The sequence below is a fragment of the Diabrotica undecimpunctata genome, chromosome 3, assembly GCF_040954645.1.
Source record: "Diabrotica undecimpunctata isolate CICGRU chromosome 3, icDiaUnde3, whole genome shotgun sequence".
Taxonomy (NCBI): domain Eukaryota; kingdom Metazoa; phylum Arthropoda; class Insecta; order Coleoptera; family Chrysomelidae; genus Diabrotica; species Diabrotica undecimpunctata.
Window position 1 is genome coordinate 156354991 of NC_092805.1, and position 19618 is coordinate 156374608.

At 33.8% G+C, this 19618-nt stretch overlaps 1 protein-coding gene across 1 annotated transcript in view; it reads left to right on the forward strand.

The window, feature by feature from the left end:
- Positions 1-19618, forward strand: part of LOC140437642 (uncharacterized) — a 57234-nt gene that overhangs the window by 27005 nt on the left and 10611 nt on the right. The window contains exons 3-5 of the mRNA XM_072527271.1: positions 4720-9543; positions 15044-16659; positions 18960-19131. Coding sequence (XP_072383372.1) covers positions 4720-9543; positions 15044-16659; positions 18960-19131 — 6612 coding nt within the window. The remainder of the gene's footprint in view (positions 1-4719; positions 9544-15043; positions 16660-18959; positions 19132-19618) is intronic.

The following is a 19618-nucleotide window of genomic DNA, read 5'->3' on the forward strand; positions in this document are numbered from 1 at the left end:
TTTAGATTCCCTTGCCGAGTAATTTATCGAGCTGTTTGTTTCGCAAGTTTTAGGAAACACATTCGGTTTCGCTAGATAGAAATCGTTTGATTTCTCTTTTTGTTTTGAAAAGAAGAAGATCAGACTAAAATTATTAACAGATGACAGAGACTGTAAACAACAAGAATATAGAATATTTCGAGATAAACTTAAAGCTCTATGCAGAAAGAAAAAGATATATCATAATAAGTTCAAATTAAAAGAAATAGAAAGAAAGTTTAAACACAAAGAGGTTAGGTGGTGCTATCAAGAAGTTAATAAGATGGGAAAAGGTTACCAAAGTCACTGTAGTTATATGAAAGGGAAAGACGAAAATTTAATTAGTGATCCGTAAAAGTAATGGCGGAGTGGGAAACAAACTTCCAAATGTTATTGAATGGTGAAGTGTGACGCGAAGCAGTAGTTAACTGGGTAGTTGGAGAATTTGAGATAGTTGAAAGGCAACCTACAGAGGAGGAGGTGGCGACAGCAATACAATAAACGAAAAATAACAGAAGTTCTAGGGAAAATGACATATGCATAGAAATAATCAAGTTCGGAGGAGATCAACTTGAGAGAAAGATATATCAATTAATAAATAGCAAATATGGGGAAAATGAAATAATGCCAACTGATTGACATTAGGCCCTCATATGCCCGCAGCATAAAAAAAGACAAAATGAAGTGTGGTAACTGTAGAGCTATAGCCTTAATAGATACTGTATATGAAATCTTCGCAAGAATATTGAGAAATAGACCAAATTTCTTTCATCGGTTTTGTATTCTCCATTCTCAGAAGATGACGCTCCCAACTGAATTATCTTCTTTCTATATATTCTAATGTTGACTCTATTTGCAAATCTTGTCTTACTTGAGTGTTCTCTAATCTATCTCTTTTGGTAACTCCTCGAATTCGTCTCATATATTGCATTTTTATTTGTTTTGTTTTGTTTGATGTTCTGTTTTAACTCATGACATATTGCTGTTGTAAATATTTTCTAATTGCTCTTATCATAAGTATTAGTAACAAAATACTTATGATAAGAGCAATTTTCTAATATTTCCCATAATTTTTGCCTTGGTACACAAGCCTTTTCAAGGTCTATATACGCCAGATACATCTTTTTTCCTGTTGCTGGTATTTTTCTATTAGTTATTTGATAGTTAATATATGATCATGGGTACTTCTGCCTTCATGGGCACTGTTAATTTTTCCGGTTATTCTTTTGTTTAATATTTTTTCGTATATTTTCATTGTAGTATTAAGAGTGCTATTCGTCTATAGTTGTTACAATCCGTGCTATCACCCTTTTTATAAAGCGGTACTCTCTGAGCCTTCTACCAGTCAATTTTTATCTGTTCTTCTCTCCATATAACATTAAATATTTTTAGTAATAACTCTATTGCGTTTGATCCCGATTTTTCATCATTTTACTTAGTATTCTGTCATACCCTGGTGCCTTTCCGTTTTTCATTTCTACAATTGCTTCTTGCAGCTCATTTATGGTTATTGGATATATTATCACCTTCTATTCTTTGGTTTAAGAGGTTGTTTTCTTCTTGATAGCAGTGTATTTGTCGCATCTTTTAGAAATATTTTTTCTATCTGTTTATCATTTCATTGTTTTCTGTGAGAAGTTCGCCAGTTATATTCTTTATGTTTTTTATATCTTTTTTTTTCTTTGTCTGTTGTTTTCTTTGATTTTAAAACTCCATAAAACAGTTTCTGATTCTCTTTCCTGCTTGATTCCATCTTTTTTTCAAATTCTGTCCATTTGTCCTTTTTTGGTTTTGTAACAAATTCTTTTACTAATCTATATTTTTAGTATTCTTCATAGCTTTCTGGTGTTTTATTTTGTAAATATATTTTCCAAGCAATTTGCTTTCTTTTATTGCCCTTCTTACTTGTTGCATATAGGTCTGTCGCTTTATTTATATAGCTATTCAATAATCTCTTTGAAGGTGCTCCATAGTTGTTCTACGTTTTTACCATCTATCTTTTCTTTGGCATTTTCTAGCCTTTGATTTATGGTCATCTGGTACTTCTCAGTAATATCTTTATTTCTTAATTTATATGACGTAATAGTTTCATTTTCTTTTTTTTTACAGTTTGTTAATGTTATTATTATCTGACTCATTTTCTAATATTTTTGCTACTACTAAATAGTGGTCACTTCCTATTTCTACGACTCTTCTAACTTTTGTGTCTATTAAGTAGACCAAATAACTATGCGGAAATACACCAAATTACTTTACACAAAGAACATTATATGAGTACTAGACCGGCTTTAGAAATTACAGATCTACTATAGACCCAATCTTCTCCTTAAAGGTGATACATACCACTTAATACGATGGTAAAATTCTTCTGCTTGTGTTGTTTGTGGATATTATAGAAGCGTATGATTGGGTCGATAGATTCAAAATGTATCGAGCAATGGAACATTTGGGTATATCAAAAAAATTGATCAGACTACTAAAAGTTACACTAAATAACTCTATCTGTGAAATTGCTAAGCACAGTCATATTTCAGATCAATTTATGGTTGCAAAAGGCATGAGACAGGTAAAATCCTTTATCCACGACATTATTCAACTTAGTGTTAGAAATTGTAATCAGAAAATGCAGCATGAATGCGAAAGAAATAATCATGAAAAATGAGCACCAGTGTACGGCATTTGCTGATGATCTAATGATCTTAGCAAGAACCGCTAAAGAATTGAAGATTACTGAAGAAGCAAAGAAGTACAGGTTGGAGCTAAATGAAGAAAATAAAAAACATAATAATTGAACAATGTAATAAAGTAATTGGAAATTAGGTCAGAAATATCAAAGATAAGTGGAGGGTTTTAAAAAAAACGGTTATAATAGCTGTAAAAGAAGTAGTTGGGGCAAGCAAAAAACCTAGAAAAAAAAAGATGGTATGAGTAAGACAGTCGGAGGCTAATGGAACAAAAAAATCAAGATAGGCTTAAAATTCTGATCTACAGTACAGAAGAAACAAAAGTGGAATATATTACAAGTAGACGACAATTAAAACAACATCTATGATTTAAAAATAGTAAACAAAATATAGAAAAGATTAAAAGGCTAGAAGAACATGAACAAAAGAGAAATTTGAGAAAAAAAGGTTTCCAACGTTGGTTGATTAATTTCTAAAGGATCGTTGTTTGTGATTAGTTATATAGTATATTTTCACTGTCATTCGGCCTTTAGCTTTTGACCTGAGATCCGTTAGTATCTGCTGAGCCTTTTTCAATTATACCAGTACTTCATCATTACCCACACATTTAGTATTATCACGTCCATCTAACACGATTTCTTACAATGTTACTAAAATTAGTTTATCGTATTGGGTAATATCGAAAGCATTTCTATAATCAGCAAAAAAGCATAAAGTTTTCTTTGTGCTTACAAATATTTTTCGACCATTAATGTCAGACCCAGCATAGTCTCCCTGGTTTCTGTTTTTTTTTCTAAACCCATATTGGGATCAACTTAAATCTTCTTCGCATTTTTTTACTAAAGTGTTCCTGCTAGCTTTTTAGTACTTCTACTCTATCGTTCAAAAAAAAATATTAGCCTTGCCTTGGTTCACTTGTGGCTTGAAAACTTTTCTTTTTGTGTTAACTTATTTGAAAATTTTCGATGTTCGTGTTCTCTATTTCTTCGAACTCTCTACTGATTTCTTGCCGCTTTTTTTCTGGTTGTGCTTTTGGTTTTCCTCTCTTCTGTTTACTCGATATTATACAACATTGCTCCTAGTCCGCCTGTTGATCATTTTCGGATACGCGTTATTCTCTTTGGGTACTCGTTTAAATTCCTCATTAAACCAGTTATTTTGCTGCCCTTTAGGTACCTCAGCCCATAGTTCATCTGCAGTCTTTTGCAGCGTGGTTTTTTAAACTCCAGTTTGAGTTAAATTTAGTGGGATCTACTTCGTTTTGGGACGTTTTGATAGTTTACGATCTAAGCGTATTTGAAAGTTTCTTACGACGTCAGCATATTTTAATTTATCAACTTATTTGCTTAGTCTTATTGTTCCTGGCATTTGATACACAAGCCCTGAGACTCTCAGCTATAAAACAGTGATCGGGTTCAATATTAACACCTCTATAACTTCTGCAGTCTAGTATATTTGATCCATGTCTTGAATGCTAAATGGTACCGGTCCTTTCCCATCATACCTCTTGTATAGCTGTTATGTCCATATTATATTTTTTAAGAGTGTCTAAGAGGCATCTCATCGCTCCTGCAGAGTGCAATGTTCTCACGTTCTATGATCCAAATTGAATATCCTTTTTAAGTTTGCCAGATAGTCTACATAAGGTCCGTCCGGTTTTTGTTTTTTCAGCGCTCGTAACAATGCTTTTTTCCAGGGTGGGGTTGTTAGCCCTACGCCCAACCCCCAGACTCGGAGGACCAGGGACTCTACTGTTAGGGTTACCATTACCATACCTTAGTCTGTTTTGGTTCGAACGTGGGATTTTATTTCTTATTTACTCGACGGTCCTAGGACCGGTTAGGGCGTTCATTACCCACCACCTAAGAATTTTGGTATCTAGTTAAGTAAAAAAATGTTTAGTCAAGTTTGAATAAACAACCATTTTTTAAAATTTTGATTTTAAAAAATGGTTGTTTTAAATTAAAATTTTAAAAATCATAAATACAAGTCTCTCACTTATGATATTTTTTTTCAGCATCCACAACGAAATTTTCAGTAGAAACTACAACAGAGCCCACTACGTTAGTTACTACGAATATTGTTACAGATTCAACAATACCAACAATTACCACTGATTTTACAACACCGGATAATACATATGTAACTCCATCGACTTATACAGAAACAGAAACTACGTATTCACCCTACAGCACTAATGAACCAACTACAATAACAGCTTATTCCATTACGCTCGGTGTAAATATTAGTGGATCAACGGATATGCCTACCTTTACCAATCGGTTAGGAAGTAATACAACTACTCATGATGCCGTTACTACCTCAACACACCATCACAGAAACGGAACTCATAAGTCTAGTACACATCGATACCACAAACATACACCAGTAAGTAGTACCGAAAGTACTGGACATAGTTACCATAGGTTCAACAAATACACCAATCATCATTATGGAACCAAAAGAACCCATACTGCTACTACTTCTAGTGGGCACCACAGATTTAAGCCAACACATAAACGCACTTATATACATAATCGTTTTTCAGATACCACCGAAACAACAGAAACTAGTCCAAATAGTACAAATATCTCTAATAACAATGTAACGACAGTTACTTCAACTACTAGTAGATACCACAGATATAAACCAGTTCACAAAAATCAACATAGCTATCATCGTTATAACAAAATTAATACTATAAACGACACTGCTTTAAACAACACCAATTTAGAAGTCAATGGTACAACTGCTGCTCCTGTAACACATACCACACATAGGTATCACAGATATAAACCAGTTCATAAAACTCATTACAGTCATCGTCAGTATTCACATATCAAAAGAAAGAGCCATGTCAACAATGATACAAAAATAAATAGTACTAACAGCGAAGATAATACGGAAACAACAACTATTTCTGCTCATAGATACCATACATACAAACCAATACATAAAACCCATCATAATTACCACAGTTCTCATCATATAAGAACGACAGAAAATATTTTGAATGGTAGTACTACAGAAGCAAGTAACAACGGCGATAATAACACTGAAACAACTACTATGTCTGTAATATCTTCTTCTACACACAGGTATCATAGATTCCATCCAAAAACAAATATTTATAATAGTAAAAATATACAGCGTTCACATAATAAACCTTCAGGTAGTTATTTTTATACTACCAGACACCATTCACATATTGAACAAGGAAACGATGGAGATTATACTACAACAGAAATGCCAATAAAGAAAAATATATATCAGAAGTATAGATATCGCAACCACTTTTCCAATAATTTTTTAAATCGTCCAAGTTCGACAGACAATCCCAACTCCACTTCTTCCAACACGATCACTCCCAATACTACTACTTCTTCATTACCATTAGAAAAAACTGATAATCCAAATAGTACTATTTCTGAGACGTCAACAAGTGTCTATGAAAGATTTAGGCATAATAGACCTAATTTTCTAAATTCTCGATTTGGAACGGTTAATAATCACATAGAAATTCATCATAGCAATATATCTTCAGAACAAAATGCAATTAATAGTAATGGCACAAAAACTGAAGAACCTAATATAAATCCTGAAGAAGATAGTGGAACGGATACTACAACTGAAATATCTAGCACTTATGCATACGACAGATATAAGAGAATGCGTCATAGAATGAGTTTTAAGCCTCATTTTACCGTATCCAAACATGTACATCCTTCTGAATCTAATACGTCTGAAAGTATGGGAAATGAAACAACGACGATTAGACCTATTTCAAGAACTAACATATATCAACGATATCGAAACGTTCATAGACCTATGCAAATGAAACCTTTAGTACAAGTTAATCATAAAGAAACTACGGTAACTGATGATGAAGCAACAGTAAGTGAACATACGACACAGCCTGGAATAACAGCTGAAATCACTAGTGTGTATGACAGATATAGAACATTCCGTCACAGGATGAACTTCAAGCCACACGTGGAGACTTCCAAGGGTACAACTCAAACTCATTCGAACACATCTGAACCCAGTCCAACTGAGAGTATTGGAAATGAAATTACGACCCAAGAACCTACTGAAAGTACCAGTGTATATGAAAGATTCCGTCACGCTCATAGACCTAGATTAATGAGGCCATTAGTGCAAGTCAGACATCAAGAAACAACTACTCTTGACTCAACTCAAACTCTTTCAAACTCATCTGAACCCAATTCAACGGATAGTTTCGGAAATGAAATTACAACTCAAGAACCTACTGTAAGTACCAGTGTATATGAAAGATTCCGTCATTTGCGTAGACCTATGCGTATAAGACCGTTAATGCAAGCCAGACATGAAGAAACAACTACTATTGATACAACTGATACGACTGAAATTCATTTAAATCCATCTGAATACATTCCAACTGACAGATTTGGAAATGAAATTACAACTCAAGAACCTACTGCAAGAACCAGTGTGTATGAAAGATTTCGTCAAGCGCATAGACCTATGCGTATGAGACCATTAATACAAGCTAGACATGAAGAAACAACTACTCTTGATACAACTGATACTACTCAAATTCATTTAAATCCATCTGAATCCATTCCAACTGACAGCTATGGAAATGAAATTACAACCCAAGAACCTACTGCAAGTACTAGTGTGTATGAAAGATTCCGTCACGCGCACAGACCTATGCGTATGAGACCATTAGTGCAAGCCAGACATGAAGAAACAACTACTCTTGATACAACTGATACTACTCAAATTCATTTAAATCCATCTGAATCCATTCCAACTGACAGATATGGAAATGAAATTACAACCCAAGAACCTACCGCAAGTACTAGTTTGTATGAAAGATACCGTCATGGTCATAGACCTATGCGTATGAGACCATTAATGCAAGCTAGACATGAAGAAACAACTACTCTTGATACAACTGATACTACTCAAATTCATTTAAATCCATCTGAATCCATTCCAACTGACAGTTATGGAAATGAAATTACAACCCAAGAACCTACTGCAAGTACTAGTGTGTATGAAAGATTCCGTCACGCGCACAGACCTATGCGTATGAGACCATTAATGCAAGCTAGACATGAAGAAACAACTACTCTTGATACAACTGATACTACTCAAATTCATTTAAATCCATCTGAATCCATTCCAACTGACAGCTATGGAAATGAAATTACAACCCAAGAACCTACTGCAAGTACTAGTGTGTATGAAAGATTCCGTCACGCGCACAGACCTATGCGTATGAGACCATTAGTGCAAGCCAGACATGAAGAAACAACTACTCTTGATACAACTGATACCACTCAAATTCATTTAAATCCATCTGAATCCATTTCAACTGACAGATATGGAAATGAAATTACAACCCAAGAACCAACTGCAAGTAGTAGTGTGTATGAAAGATTCCGTCACGCGCACAGACCTATGCGTATGAGACCATTAGTGCAAGCCAGACATGAAGAAATAACTACTCTTGATACAACTGATACCACTCAAATTCATTTAAATCCATCTGAATCCATTCCAACTGACAGATATGGAAATGAAATTACAACCCAAGAACCTACTGCAAGTACTAGTGTGTATGAAAGATTCCGTCACGCTAGTAGACCGGTACATATGAGACCATTAATGCAAGTCAGACATAAAGAAACAACTACCTCTGATATTACTGATACAACTGATAGTACAACAGAGGTTACAATAACAACTGATACAACTGATGTAACCAGTTTATATGACAGATATAGAAAATTCCGTAATATCCATAGACCTGTACATATGAAACCCATAATAACTACTGTGGTACCTAATACTTCTGAAACTACATACGATCTGCAAGATAATGAAAGTTCGGCTATAACGGATGCTACTACAAATATTGCTGAAACCAATAGGCCACGTATACATATGAGACCGCGTATTTCCCAAGTTAACCATAATGAATTCAGTGCCCATTCACAGCATCCAAAAAGAATGCGATATAATAGACATCTTTATGATAGGCGACCACTTAGCCAACACAAAACAATTATTAAAGACGACATTAATGAAAATGCCGAAACTACATTAGCTCCAGAACTTTCTGGTAATGAACACACTGATAATAGACAGAGACATCTAAACCAAAGAAGTTTTTCTGAAAATGAAGATGACGATTCAGTTAACTCAGTTCCAACACGAGAAGTTATGGTAGATCATGACACTAATTATCATCAACCTATTCACATGAGACCCCGATATTTGGCAATTCATAGAAGACCTTCTGATGCAAACGAGAATTATGACGAATCAGATTTAGACCCCGAAGAATCCGGATATAAAGTAAGAAGACGAGTACATAATCGGCACTTGCGCAGAAGATCACAACATTATTACACAGAATCAGACCCTCCGGAATTTTATGGCGCATATGGTAAAAATATTCCCGAAGGTAGAAACAATGATGGCATACCTCCTAAATTTCAGAATCAAATAAGTCAAAATTTAGCTACAAAAACCGATTCGATAGGAGTAATGTACGAAGAGGATCCTGTAGGCCATGATCATGAGGGCCATGTAAAAGTTAAACATTCTATATCGGATAGCGAATATTTCAATAGTTTGGAAAGCGATGACAGTTTTCAAGTAAACCCTTTACGTGCTGATGCTTCTGCTAGTGAATCCATAATAAATAGAGAAGACCGTGATACCTTTGGGACAAACACTTCAAACATCGTTTTGAACAATGAAGAAAATAACGCATCAAATACGAAGATCAGGCAAAATGGATCCTTAAGTGAAAATACTAGTGAACATAAAGGCGATGATAGAGGTAAGCAATTTTTATTTAATGTTTTACACTGGCATATTTTTAGACAATTTAAAATCACAATTAATTATAATGATAATTACACTTTTTTTTGGCGTTTCGATTTTCAGTACGGAAATTGTTTTTAAAAACATGTATTGTATAACTCCTCGTATTTGTATCATTATTCAGTATTTTTTATTCTCATATATTTTAACAATGCCACCAGTGCCAAATAAAAAAGAAAAGTTTAACATACGCGTACGACTATTTCGTTGCTCTGTTAAATCACAATTACAGGTAAAAATCACAATGAATAAAAAATCACGATTACAGTTATACCTGTGATTGTAGAGTCACAGTTTAGCCCATCACTAATTGTATTACAGGACCAATTACGTTCAGCAACTATCCAATGATGAAAGAGAAGAACTGTCATTAGAAACGAAGAGAATACCGGATCACAAATAATACCTATGAAGAAGTTATCTACAAGGTGGTCCAGAATTATGCACATTAATTTCTAGAGCTCATAGTACGTCCAAAAATAAGGGTACTTCTTTATGTACACTTTTTTATAAAACTGAATAATAAGCGAGATACAACCCTTTAAAGGGGTGAATTGAAATTCTTATTTTTTCAAATATCTTCCAAACGGTTTTGAATACGGAGTTCATATTTTGGGAGTGATTATAAGACATTAGGATAATTAATTTCATGTCACCACCTACCACATCCTATATTAATACAGGGTAGTTTTGGAGGGTAAGTGGGGGTTATTGCGTCACATGTTTTTTAATTTTTACATATTTTAAAAAAATATTTTTAAAAATTGTTTCCTTAGACTTTTCTACGCAAAAAAGGTGCTCTTGTAATATTTCGATAGATATCACCGTTTTCGATTTATTTAAACTCGAAGGAATACATGTATTTTATTGTAATCGTTACATTTCTTAATATTCATCAAGTATGCTTTGGAATTGACACTTGTGTTAGCAACAACACTTTAATCTCAAGTAGTCTATGAACTGTCAGTGACGTTTAATAACAATTAAATTATTTTATCTACACTTTTATTGTACTCGACAGTGAAATTTGTTTAACACGTCTCTTTTGCTATATTTTTAAATTTGTTTGCCCGCAATATGGCACACTATTCAAATTCTGAGATGACAGACATACTTTTAGTATTAGGGGAATGTTCGGGAAATACTGCTGCCGCTATAAGACGCTACAGAGAAAAGTATCCGAACAGAAATATTCCCAATGCCAGGACTTTTGTAAGTACTGAACGACGACTGAGAGAAGCCGGTTGTCTTCAAAGAAGGAATACAGATGCTGGTCGTCGTAGAGAAGCAAGAAATGTTCGCGTTGAACAGCAAATATTGGATGCTGTAATAAATGACCCCACAATAAGTACACGCAGGTTAGGATTAAGAACGAATATTTCCCATCAAAGTGTTTTAAGAGTTCTGCATGAAGAGCAATTACATCCTTACCACTATCGACAAATGCAGGAATTGTTTCCTGACGATATGTCACTTAGAGTTGATTTTTGTGAAGTATTGCAAAATAAAGTTCAAACTGCACCAAATTTTTTAAGCAACATTCTGTTTACAGACGAGGCCACATTTACAAGACAAGGTATGTTCAATTCTAGAAATATGCACTTCTGGGCCGAAGAAAATCCAAGGGCTACAATGGAAACTCACTTCCAACACACGTTCAAGATAAACGTTTGGGCAGCTACTTTAGGAAATAGTTTCATAGGATACCACATCTTTCCCGGAAATTTAAATGGTAACATGTATTACAATTTTCTAGACAATATTTTACATGATATTTTGGAAGATATTCCACTACAAATACGAAGAAACATGTTTTTCATGCATGATGGTGCTACACCACATTACACAAGAATTTGTAGAAGGTGGTTACATGAACATTTCCCTGATAGGTGGATAGGGCGGGGTGCGGATGCACCGATTCATTGGCCTGCTCGTAGTTGTGATCTTAATCCAATGGACTTTACAGTATGGAGTTATTTGAAATCAAAAGTGTATAACACTCCAATTAATACAGTAAATGAGTTAAGTGACAAAATTGAAGAAGCATTTACCGATTTACAAAACGATCCAGTAACATTAAATGGATTAATGCGTTCGCTAAATAAAAGAATTAGATTATGTATTCAACAAAATGGAGGACATTTTGAACAGTTGTTGTGAAATATTATTTTCGCCATTAATTAAATGTTAAGTATTAATTAAGTTTTCCATTAATTTGTAATATTATTGCTAACACAAGTGTCAATTCCAAAGCATACTTGATGAATATTAAGAAATGTAACGATTACAATAAAATACATGTATACCTTCGAGTTTAAATAAATCGAAAACGGTGATATCTATCGAAATATTACAAGAGCACCTTTTTTGCGTAGAAAAGTCTGAGGAAACAATTTTTAAAATATGTAAAAATTAAAAAACATGTGACGCAATAACCCCACTTACCCTCCAAAACTACCCTGTATTAATATAGGATGTGATAGGTGGTGACATGAAATTAATTATCCTGTCTTATAATCACTCCCAAAATATGAACTTCGTATTCAAAACCGTTTGGAAGATATTTGAAAAAATAAGAATTTCAATTCACCCCTTTAAAGGGTTGTATCTCCCTTATTATTCAGTTTTATAAAAAAGTGTACATAAAGAAGTACCCTTATTTTTGGACGTACTATGAGCTCTAGAAATTAATGTACATAATTCTGGACCACCTTGTATATCAAAAACAGAAAATATGGCAAAGCTACATGACCAGATGATGTGTCCATCAAATTATTAAATCTCATTGATGAAGCTGTTATTGATGTAATGGTTGAACTCTTTAATCTAATATTTCGGACTTTCACAATCCCCAGACAATGTCTGTAATGGACCTTGGTAGCAATTCCCAAAAAGTTAAGTGTATTAACATGCTCAGATCACAGAACAATAGCTTTAATGAGTTACACACTTAAGTAAACCAATTTTGAAAATAATATACAGCAGAATTGGTAAAACTCTTTAATATGAAGTTAGTGATACCCAATTAGGCTTCAGAAATGGCATGGCAACAAGAGATGCTTTGTTCTGTTTGAATGTGCTGGCTCACACATACATGGACATGAATCAGGACATGTACTTAGATATTTTTGTAGACTTAGAATAGGCGTTAGCGAAAAAGCTTATAGATATATTAAAAATACTGACAGTCGTGATTTGAAAATTATATCTAATTTATATTGAAATCAAACTGCCAAGGTAGGAGTTGACAACCAGAATACCCGAGATATCAAAATACAGAGTTGCGTGCTGTTCCCACTAGTCTTCAATGTCTAGAGTTAAGCGGTATTTAAAGAAGCTCTCTTAGATTCAATAGAAGGTATATCTATCAATGGAGAAATTTTGAATAACTCACGATTTGTAGACGATAGGAAATGAAGCGGAAATAATATTGACTATCAAAAAAAGAAAACTTGAGTACTTAGGATATATGAAAAGGGGCAAAATACTCATTATACAAGGCAAAATTCAAGGAAAGCGACATGTCGGAAGACGAAAAATATTGTGGCTCAAGAATTTGAGGAAATGGTTTGAGTGTAGTAGTGCAAAACTATTTACAGCGGCGTCAATACGACTCACATAGACATGATAATTTCCAACCTTCGATAGAAGATGGAACTTAAAAAAGAAGAGAATGATTCATAAGTCATTTTATTGTGGCAAATTTAAATATTTCAAATTCAAAATTGAATGTAGTAGGATCTTATTACCAATGGTAAAAGAAGAAGTTGTCAAAAAGAAAATATCAACATTGGTAAATTAATAAATGGAAACAAATCTACTAATGCATTCATATAATTTAACAATATAAAAAGATGTCGGTGTTAAAAGTAAATTAAATATTATACCTAATACTTACTGTGCCGGGATAGGAGCAGGGCAGATTTGTAGTTAATTCCTTGAGAATTTACTCACAAAAGTATAAATAGCTAAAGACATCTAAAGAATTTTTTGTTTTAATCTGTGAATCTTCGAATTTTTCCATGAATGTGATAAATTTATAACAGATACTTATCATGTTACAAGGCAAACAAAACATTCAGTTTTAACTCAAAATAGATGAACATATTGTGCTGATGAAAACGACTTTCTTGTTTTCTTTGTGTCGGATTTCAAACATGCCGTAGGGACAGCCAATACTTAAAATTGTTAAAATAACAGAAAGGGATGATTATTTTCCGATTTCTTAATTTAAAATGTTTCACAAAACCATATTAATGTTAAATGTATTCAATAAAAGGTTTTCAATTTGATTTAGATATCTCATTGTTGATTTTTATTAGCACATACAATATCTATTCGCCTCATTAGATATTCCTTTCAACTTTTTAAATTTAATTATTTTTATTTCACTTATTTTTTCGTGAAAACTAACTTTTTTGAAACTTTACTGCCTGGGTAACAGCCCGCCTGACCATTGACTATGTCTATTTGCCCTATTAGAATCCTCTCGTATAATATAACTATGCACGACAGAAGGCAAACAGGACGATACTTATCTTTCCCCTTTAGAAGTGGCACGAGTCTTAAAATCCTCCAATTTGTCGGAAATCGCTGAGCTGAGTTTCAAGCAGTGCATTCATGTGTTTTGAAAGCCATGTCGGCTCCATAATGCCAATGCGTTTCGCCGCTTCTGGTGGTATCCCACTGAGTCCCGGAGCCTTTCGTGTCTTTAGCTTAATCTACACAGGTCTATTTCTTCTACCTTCTACTCTACACATTCTTCGTACTTCGTATCAGGAGATCCTGCTCCTATTTAAGGATATACTGAATGATCTCATTAGATCTGTTATATTTAATAGGCCGATGTTTGTTTTCTCTTCCTTCTAATGGTATTCGTTCCGGCTCTTCGTTTAGTAAACGTTTTTCGACTTTTCTAATTTACCTAGCTTTTGTTTCTTGTTTCTATCTTTCTAATTATTTTATATATCTTCCTAGTTTGCTTCTTTCTTCTGAATACGTTCCTGTAATTGTTTTATCGGTTGCCTATTTTAATGCTTACATTGCTCAAATAATAAAACTCGGATCGACTCCTCAGAAGATTATGTATTTTTAAGCAATATACTGTGGTATTGATCAGTGTGATGTTTACCTATCTCAAATATGCTTAGTTATTTTTGTTATATTTTAACCGTTGTTGGTTCATTTGAGGCACTTTTTACTCATACGATACACTTACAGCAGTAAACGCTTTATACATGCCGAGATTTTGAGTTGTGTTTAGAAGCTTTGCTACATATTTGCATGTTATTAATTACTTTATTTTTGTAGTGTTTCTATTATATGGTATTTCTTTTCTCGACCATTCGCTTTTTGGTATTTGAATTACATACAAAGCTACTTATTTGTTTACAATAATATAGTTTTTGTTTGTTTTATTATATTTTAAGTTAATAAACAGTTCTTTCTTGTTCCAGTGTCATTTGGTTTGGGGGACACATTATTTGCAGACGAAGCATCTGATGATTTACTATTTGAGGCAGAAGACCACGTAGGAAGTGACCTTTTTGGCGATGCTGTCGAGCCGACGATATCTCCTTTCGAAAAAGTTACTGTATCTTTACCAAAAAGTTTTTATTCCAGTAGTTTGGATGATGTTTCAGAAGAAGCAAACAATCAAACATCTTTGAAGAAAACAAACAACACAATTAAAAAAGCTCCAAAAAATTCAGAAGATAATGAAGAACTAATGAAGGAGAGCAATATATCAGGTTTAAGCGAAACTGAACTACACCAAATGCAAAAATACATTGATGAACGAAAATCTATAACGGATGAAGAAACTACTGAGCAGCAATTGGTAACGGTTGATCCAAAACACTGGTATACGTTAAGTTATCACCAAGATACTTCTGATTCAAACGAAGTTGATAGTGAGACTACTCTAAAATCTGAAACTACTCCAAAATCTGAAACTACTTCAAAATCTGAAACTACCCCAAAACCAATAATAATTACAGAAGAATTGGTCTCAAGTGTAACTAATGAAATACAAAATTTTACTACAGAAAATATTTTAATTAAAGATAAAATAGAATCAATTACAGTAACTGAAACAACTGCAACTACTGAAGCTGGAATAACTGAAAATAAAGTGATTTATTTTACTATGCCATACGAAGATAACAATAATTCTTCTGAAATGAATACAAAAAGTAAAACAATCGAAAAAGGCTACTCTCTTGAGGAACTTGGAATGGAAAATATAGGCATCAAATCTATAATTGATGTCTCAACAGAACCATCTACTATTTCTACCACTGACAATGTGCAAATAGGTACATCTGGTTTATTTTTGTTTACTGATAATAAAACAGAACAAACGGAGTTACCTGTACATAAAAATAAAACAACAAAAGGAGAAAATATTACAGTTGAAGAACTGAATATAACAAATATAGAACCTGTTAATAGTAATAATAAAAGTGCAGAAAATCATTCAAATATTAATGAATCTCGTACAGAAATGACTGTCCAATTAACTACAGAGTTAAACATTTTTAATAGTAAGAATAACACTGAGAATAATAAAAATGAAACTACTGTAATTGATAACGCTAAAGATACCAGCAATCACGATAATAACAAAATTGAACTTATACCTAATAACACAATAAAAATTTTTACCGAAGAACCTGCGACTAATGGTATTGAAACTGTAAAAATTCTGGAAAGAATGGGTACCGAAGATAAAGTAAAAGAAAGTGACATCTTAGTTAAACAAAAACAGAATGATTCATCGTCAAATTCATCTATTGAAAACAAAAAAGATGATTCATCGTCAAATTCATCTATCCAAAACAAAAAAGATAGTATATCAACTAATTCATTGAAAGAAATTTCCACAGAAGCAAATCTTGATGCAGAAACTACGACAGAAAGTGGAAGAAATAGCACAACAGTCTCATTAACAGAAAGCAACGTTTTATCTTTAGCTACAACCAACCAAACTGTTGTACAAGAAAGTCATCCTTTTATCGTCACCAATATTTTTGGACATAAATCCAATTTTACTGCTCAATTACAAATACAGGTAAGAATTTAATTTTATCAGAGTTGTCTATCAAATAATCGGCTTATTTTTGACTATTTTTATTTTTTGATGATATTGAGAGCAAATCGTAACACACAAATTGATTGAACACAAATGTAATAGCGAATCTATCGAAGTTTTATATTATGTAATAGAAGATGTTCAATAGGCCTATTGTTTGCTCAATAACAAATGTATAACAGACCATTTCTAAAAAAAAATAATTCCTGGTTTCATGTATTGACTGCTCATAGAATTGTGTTCATTGCGCTGATGTTATTGTTCAAATATGAAGGCTATGTTTAATATTGCTGCTGTTTCTTGAATCCTTACAAGCTGTTCTTAATTTATTTTATCCTAAATTTGGTTGCATACACAACTATTGTTTTAAATTTCATTATTCTCATCTATCTATTTTGTTTGACTTTTCTCTGATCTTTCGGTGATTCTTCATGATCATTATGTAGTTTTGGACTCCCCCAACATTAGCCCAACTGAATTTACATGTTTGCTTATCCCAAAATAAAGACGGATTGTAATTTTTAATATAATATATAATTTAACACAAGTACAATTGACCCAGGTCGAGTCACTATTGAGTGAAATGCATTTAACACTTTGCAGTGGCAAAAAGTGATGCGGGCATTGTGAGAGAGGGAGTGTCCTAACTATCTGATGAATGTGATGGCGGAATATCTCTTCGATAGAAGGAACATGGTTGAGAAGGGCACGTTCGTTGACGTATCGGCTAAGTCCCACAGGGATCGGTCTTGAGTCCGACGTTATGGAACCTGGCATATGACGGGGTTCTAAACTGCGAATACGAGTAAGGTATAACCTCATTCGTCTTTGCGGATGATCTTGTTGTGCTGGTAGTAGCGCGGGACGAGTCAGATCTTCGATTTTGTGTAAGACATATAGGCAACGTTGTGAAGGACTGGATGACAGATCACGAACTGGAACTCGCGGTAGAGAAGGCTGAAGCCATCATTCTGAAGGGTGAACAGAAAGGACAGGGGATGGAGTTGAAATGTGCAGGGGCACAGCTAAAATCAAAGAAATGCGTCAAATATCTGGTAGTGACGCTACACGAATATGACGGATGGGCGGTGGGAATCTACGAGTGGTAGTCCGTCCTAAAGGCACGAAAGAGTGCAACTGTGCTGAGGAAGGTGAGCACACGGTATTGTGCAGTGAATCATCCTTTATGCGGTAATAGTCTGGAGTGGTTTGGTAGAGATACCTACCAAACCACTCATGATACGAGTGGACAGAACGACTCTGTTACGAGAAACATGCGCCTACAGGACTGTATCTGCGGCGGCCTTGTGGACTATCACTGGTGGCATTCCTCTGCATGTGTTAAAAATAGAAAGGAGACATCTCTATGAGAGGAGAGCTCATTTAAAAACAGCAGTAAAAAGAAGAAAGGAAAGATCAATGGAAAGATAGCAAGAAGAGTGGAGTAATACAGAAGATGTTGCCCAGTGGACTAAGATTATGATCCCGAATTTAAGTGACTGGGTGGACTGTAGTCACAAGAGACTGGATTACTTCCTGAGGCAAGTGCTCACAGGACATGGGTGTTTTAGGACATATCTTCATAGGTTCAGAAAGACAGATACAGACAAATGCCTATACTGCGAATACTCCGCCACTGTTACTCACACAATGCTGGAGTGTAGTAGACGGACAGTGGAGAGACACAGAATGTATAGAGAAACAGGTATGAGCCCTATGACTGTGAGAGGGATGATCGTAAAGATAACGAAAAGTAAGGAGGGATGGAAAAGTGTACACAATTACATACGATTGGTTATTAAGAAGAACGAAGAAAAAGAGAAACAAGCAGAAAGGTCATGAAACAGGAAATATTTATTGTATTATGATAACATTTATATTTTCATGTTTACCAAATATTTTACACGTTTTGGCATTGAACTAAATTCAAATCAAACACATGTAAAATGAATTTAAGTTGAATCTCTAAACTTTCTGTTTCTCCTAATGCTACAATTTATTTGATCTTTGTCTTTTGCACAAAAAATTGTAAAAAACTCTTATATATATTTAATTCCATTTTTGCCCAATGTATTAAACAAACTACCGTAATTTATGATATTAATGTAATACGAAACAAATTAGACGTTTCTACATCGATGTTGTTATATTTTACAACTTAAGTAGCAGCCCTTGTAAACACTTAAATTACATGCATTTAAAAACTCATATATTTCTAATTTTAATTCGAACAACTGGATTAACATTATATACGCTCTGATTTATGTTTATTTTTAAAGAATTCTTCCGACTACCTACCATCAGATGTCAACGTTACAGAAGACGCAATAAATCAGGTGTTGAACTTCACTTGGTCTCCCTACGAAGCCGTCGTCAATACCATATCGTTAAATCTAAGAAAAGTTTCCAAGCATTATGTTATAGACGGTCTACAGCTGTATCTCGTAAAGGGTAAGTTTCTATTTCATAAATCGTATTGTCTATAATTAAGCATCCAGTGACAGCGTATGATATAAAAGAGATGAATATTAAATATAGTGTAAAAAAATGTTGCTACAAGAACGCAATAAAGAAACTATAAACTTTTTGTGTAAATAACGCCGTTAAATATTCTTTTTCTTTTAGTGCCTATTCGTTTCGAATATTGGCGATTATTGTGGCTATAATTATTTTATTAACTGATGCTTTAAATAGATTAGTTGTTGTTGTGGAGAAGCATTTCCTCAGGTTTTTTAACCATGACATTCTTCCCCAATTCCTCGCTTTTCGCATACTTTCCCTTGAAGGAATATTTTCAGTAATCTGTATTTAGTGGCGTTTTTCATTATCTATATTCTTTCTCCTTCTTTCTCTTTCTTTGTCTTTCTTTGTCTTTCTTCTTTTAATCGTATACATCACTTCTCTTTCTTTCCCATTCTTCGTAGTACAGTCTCGTTGG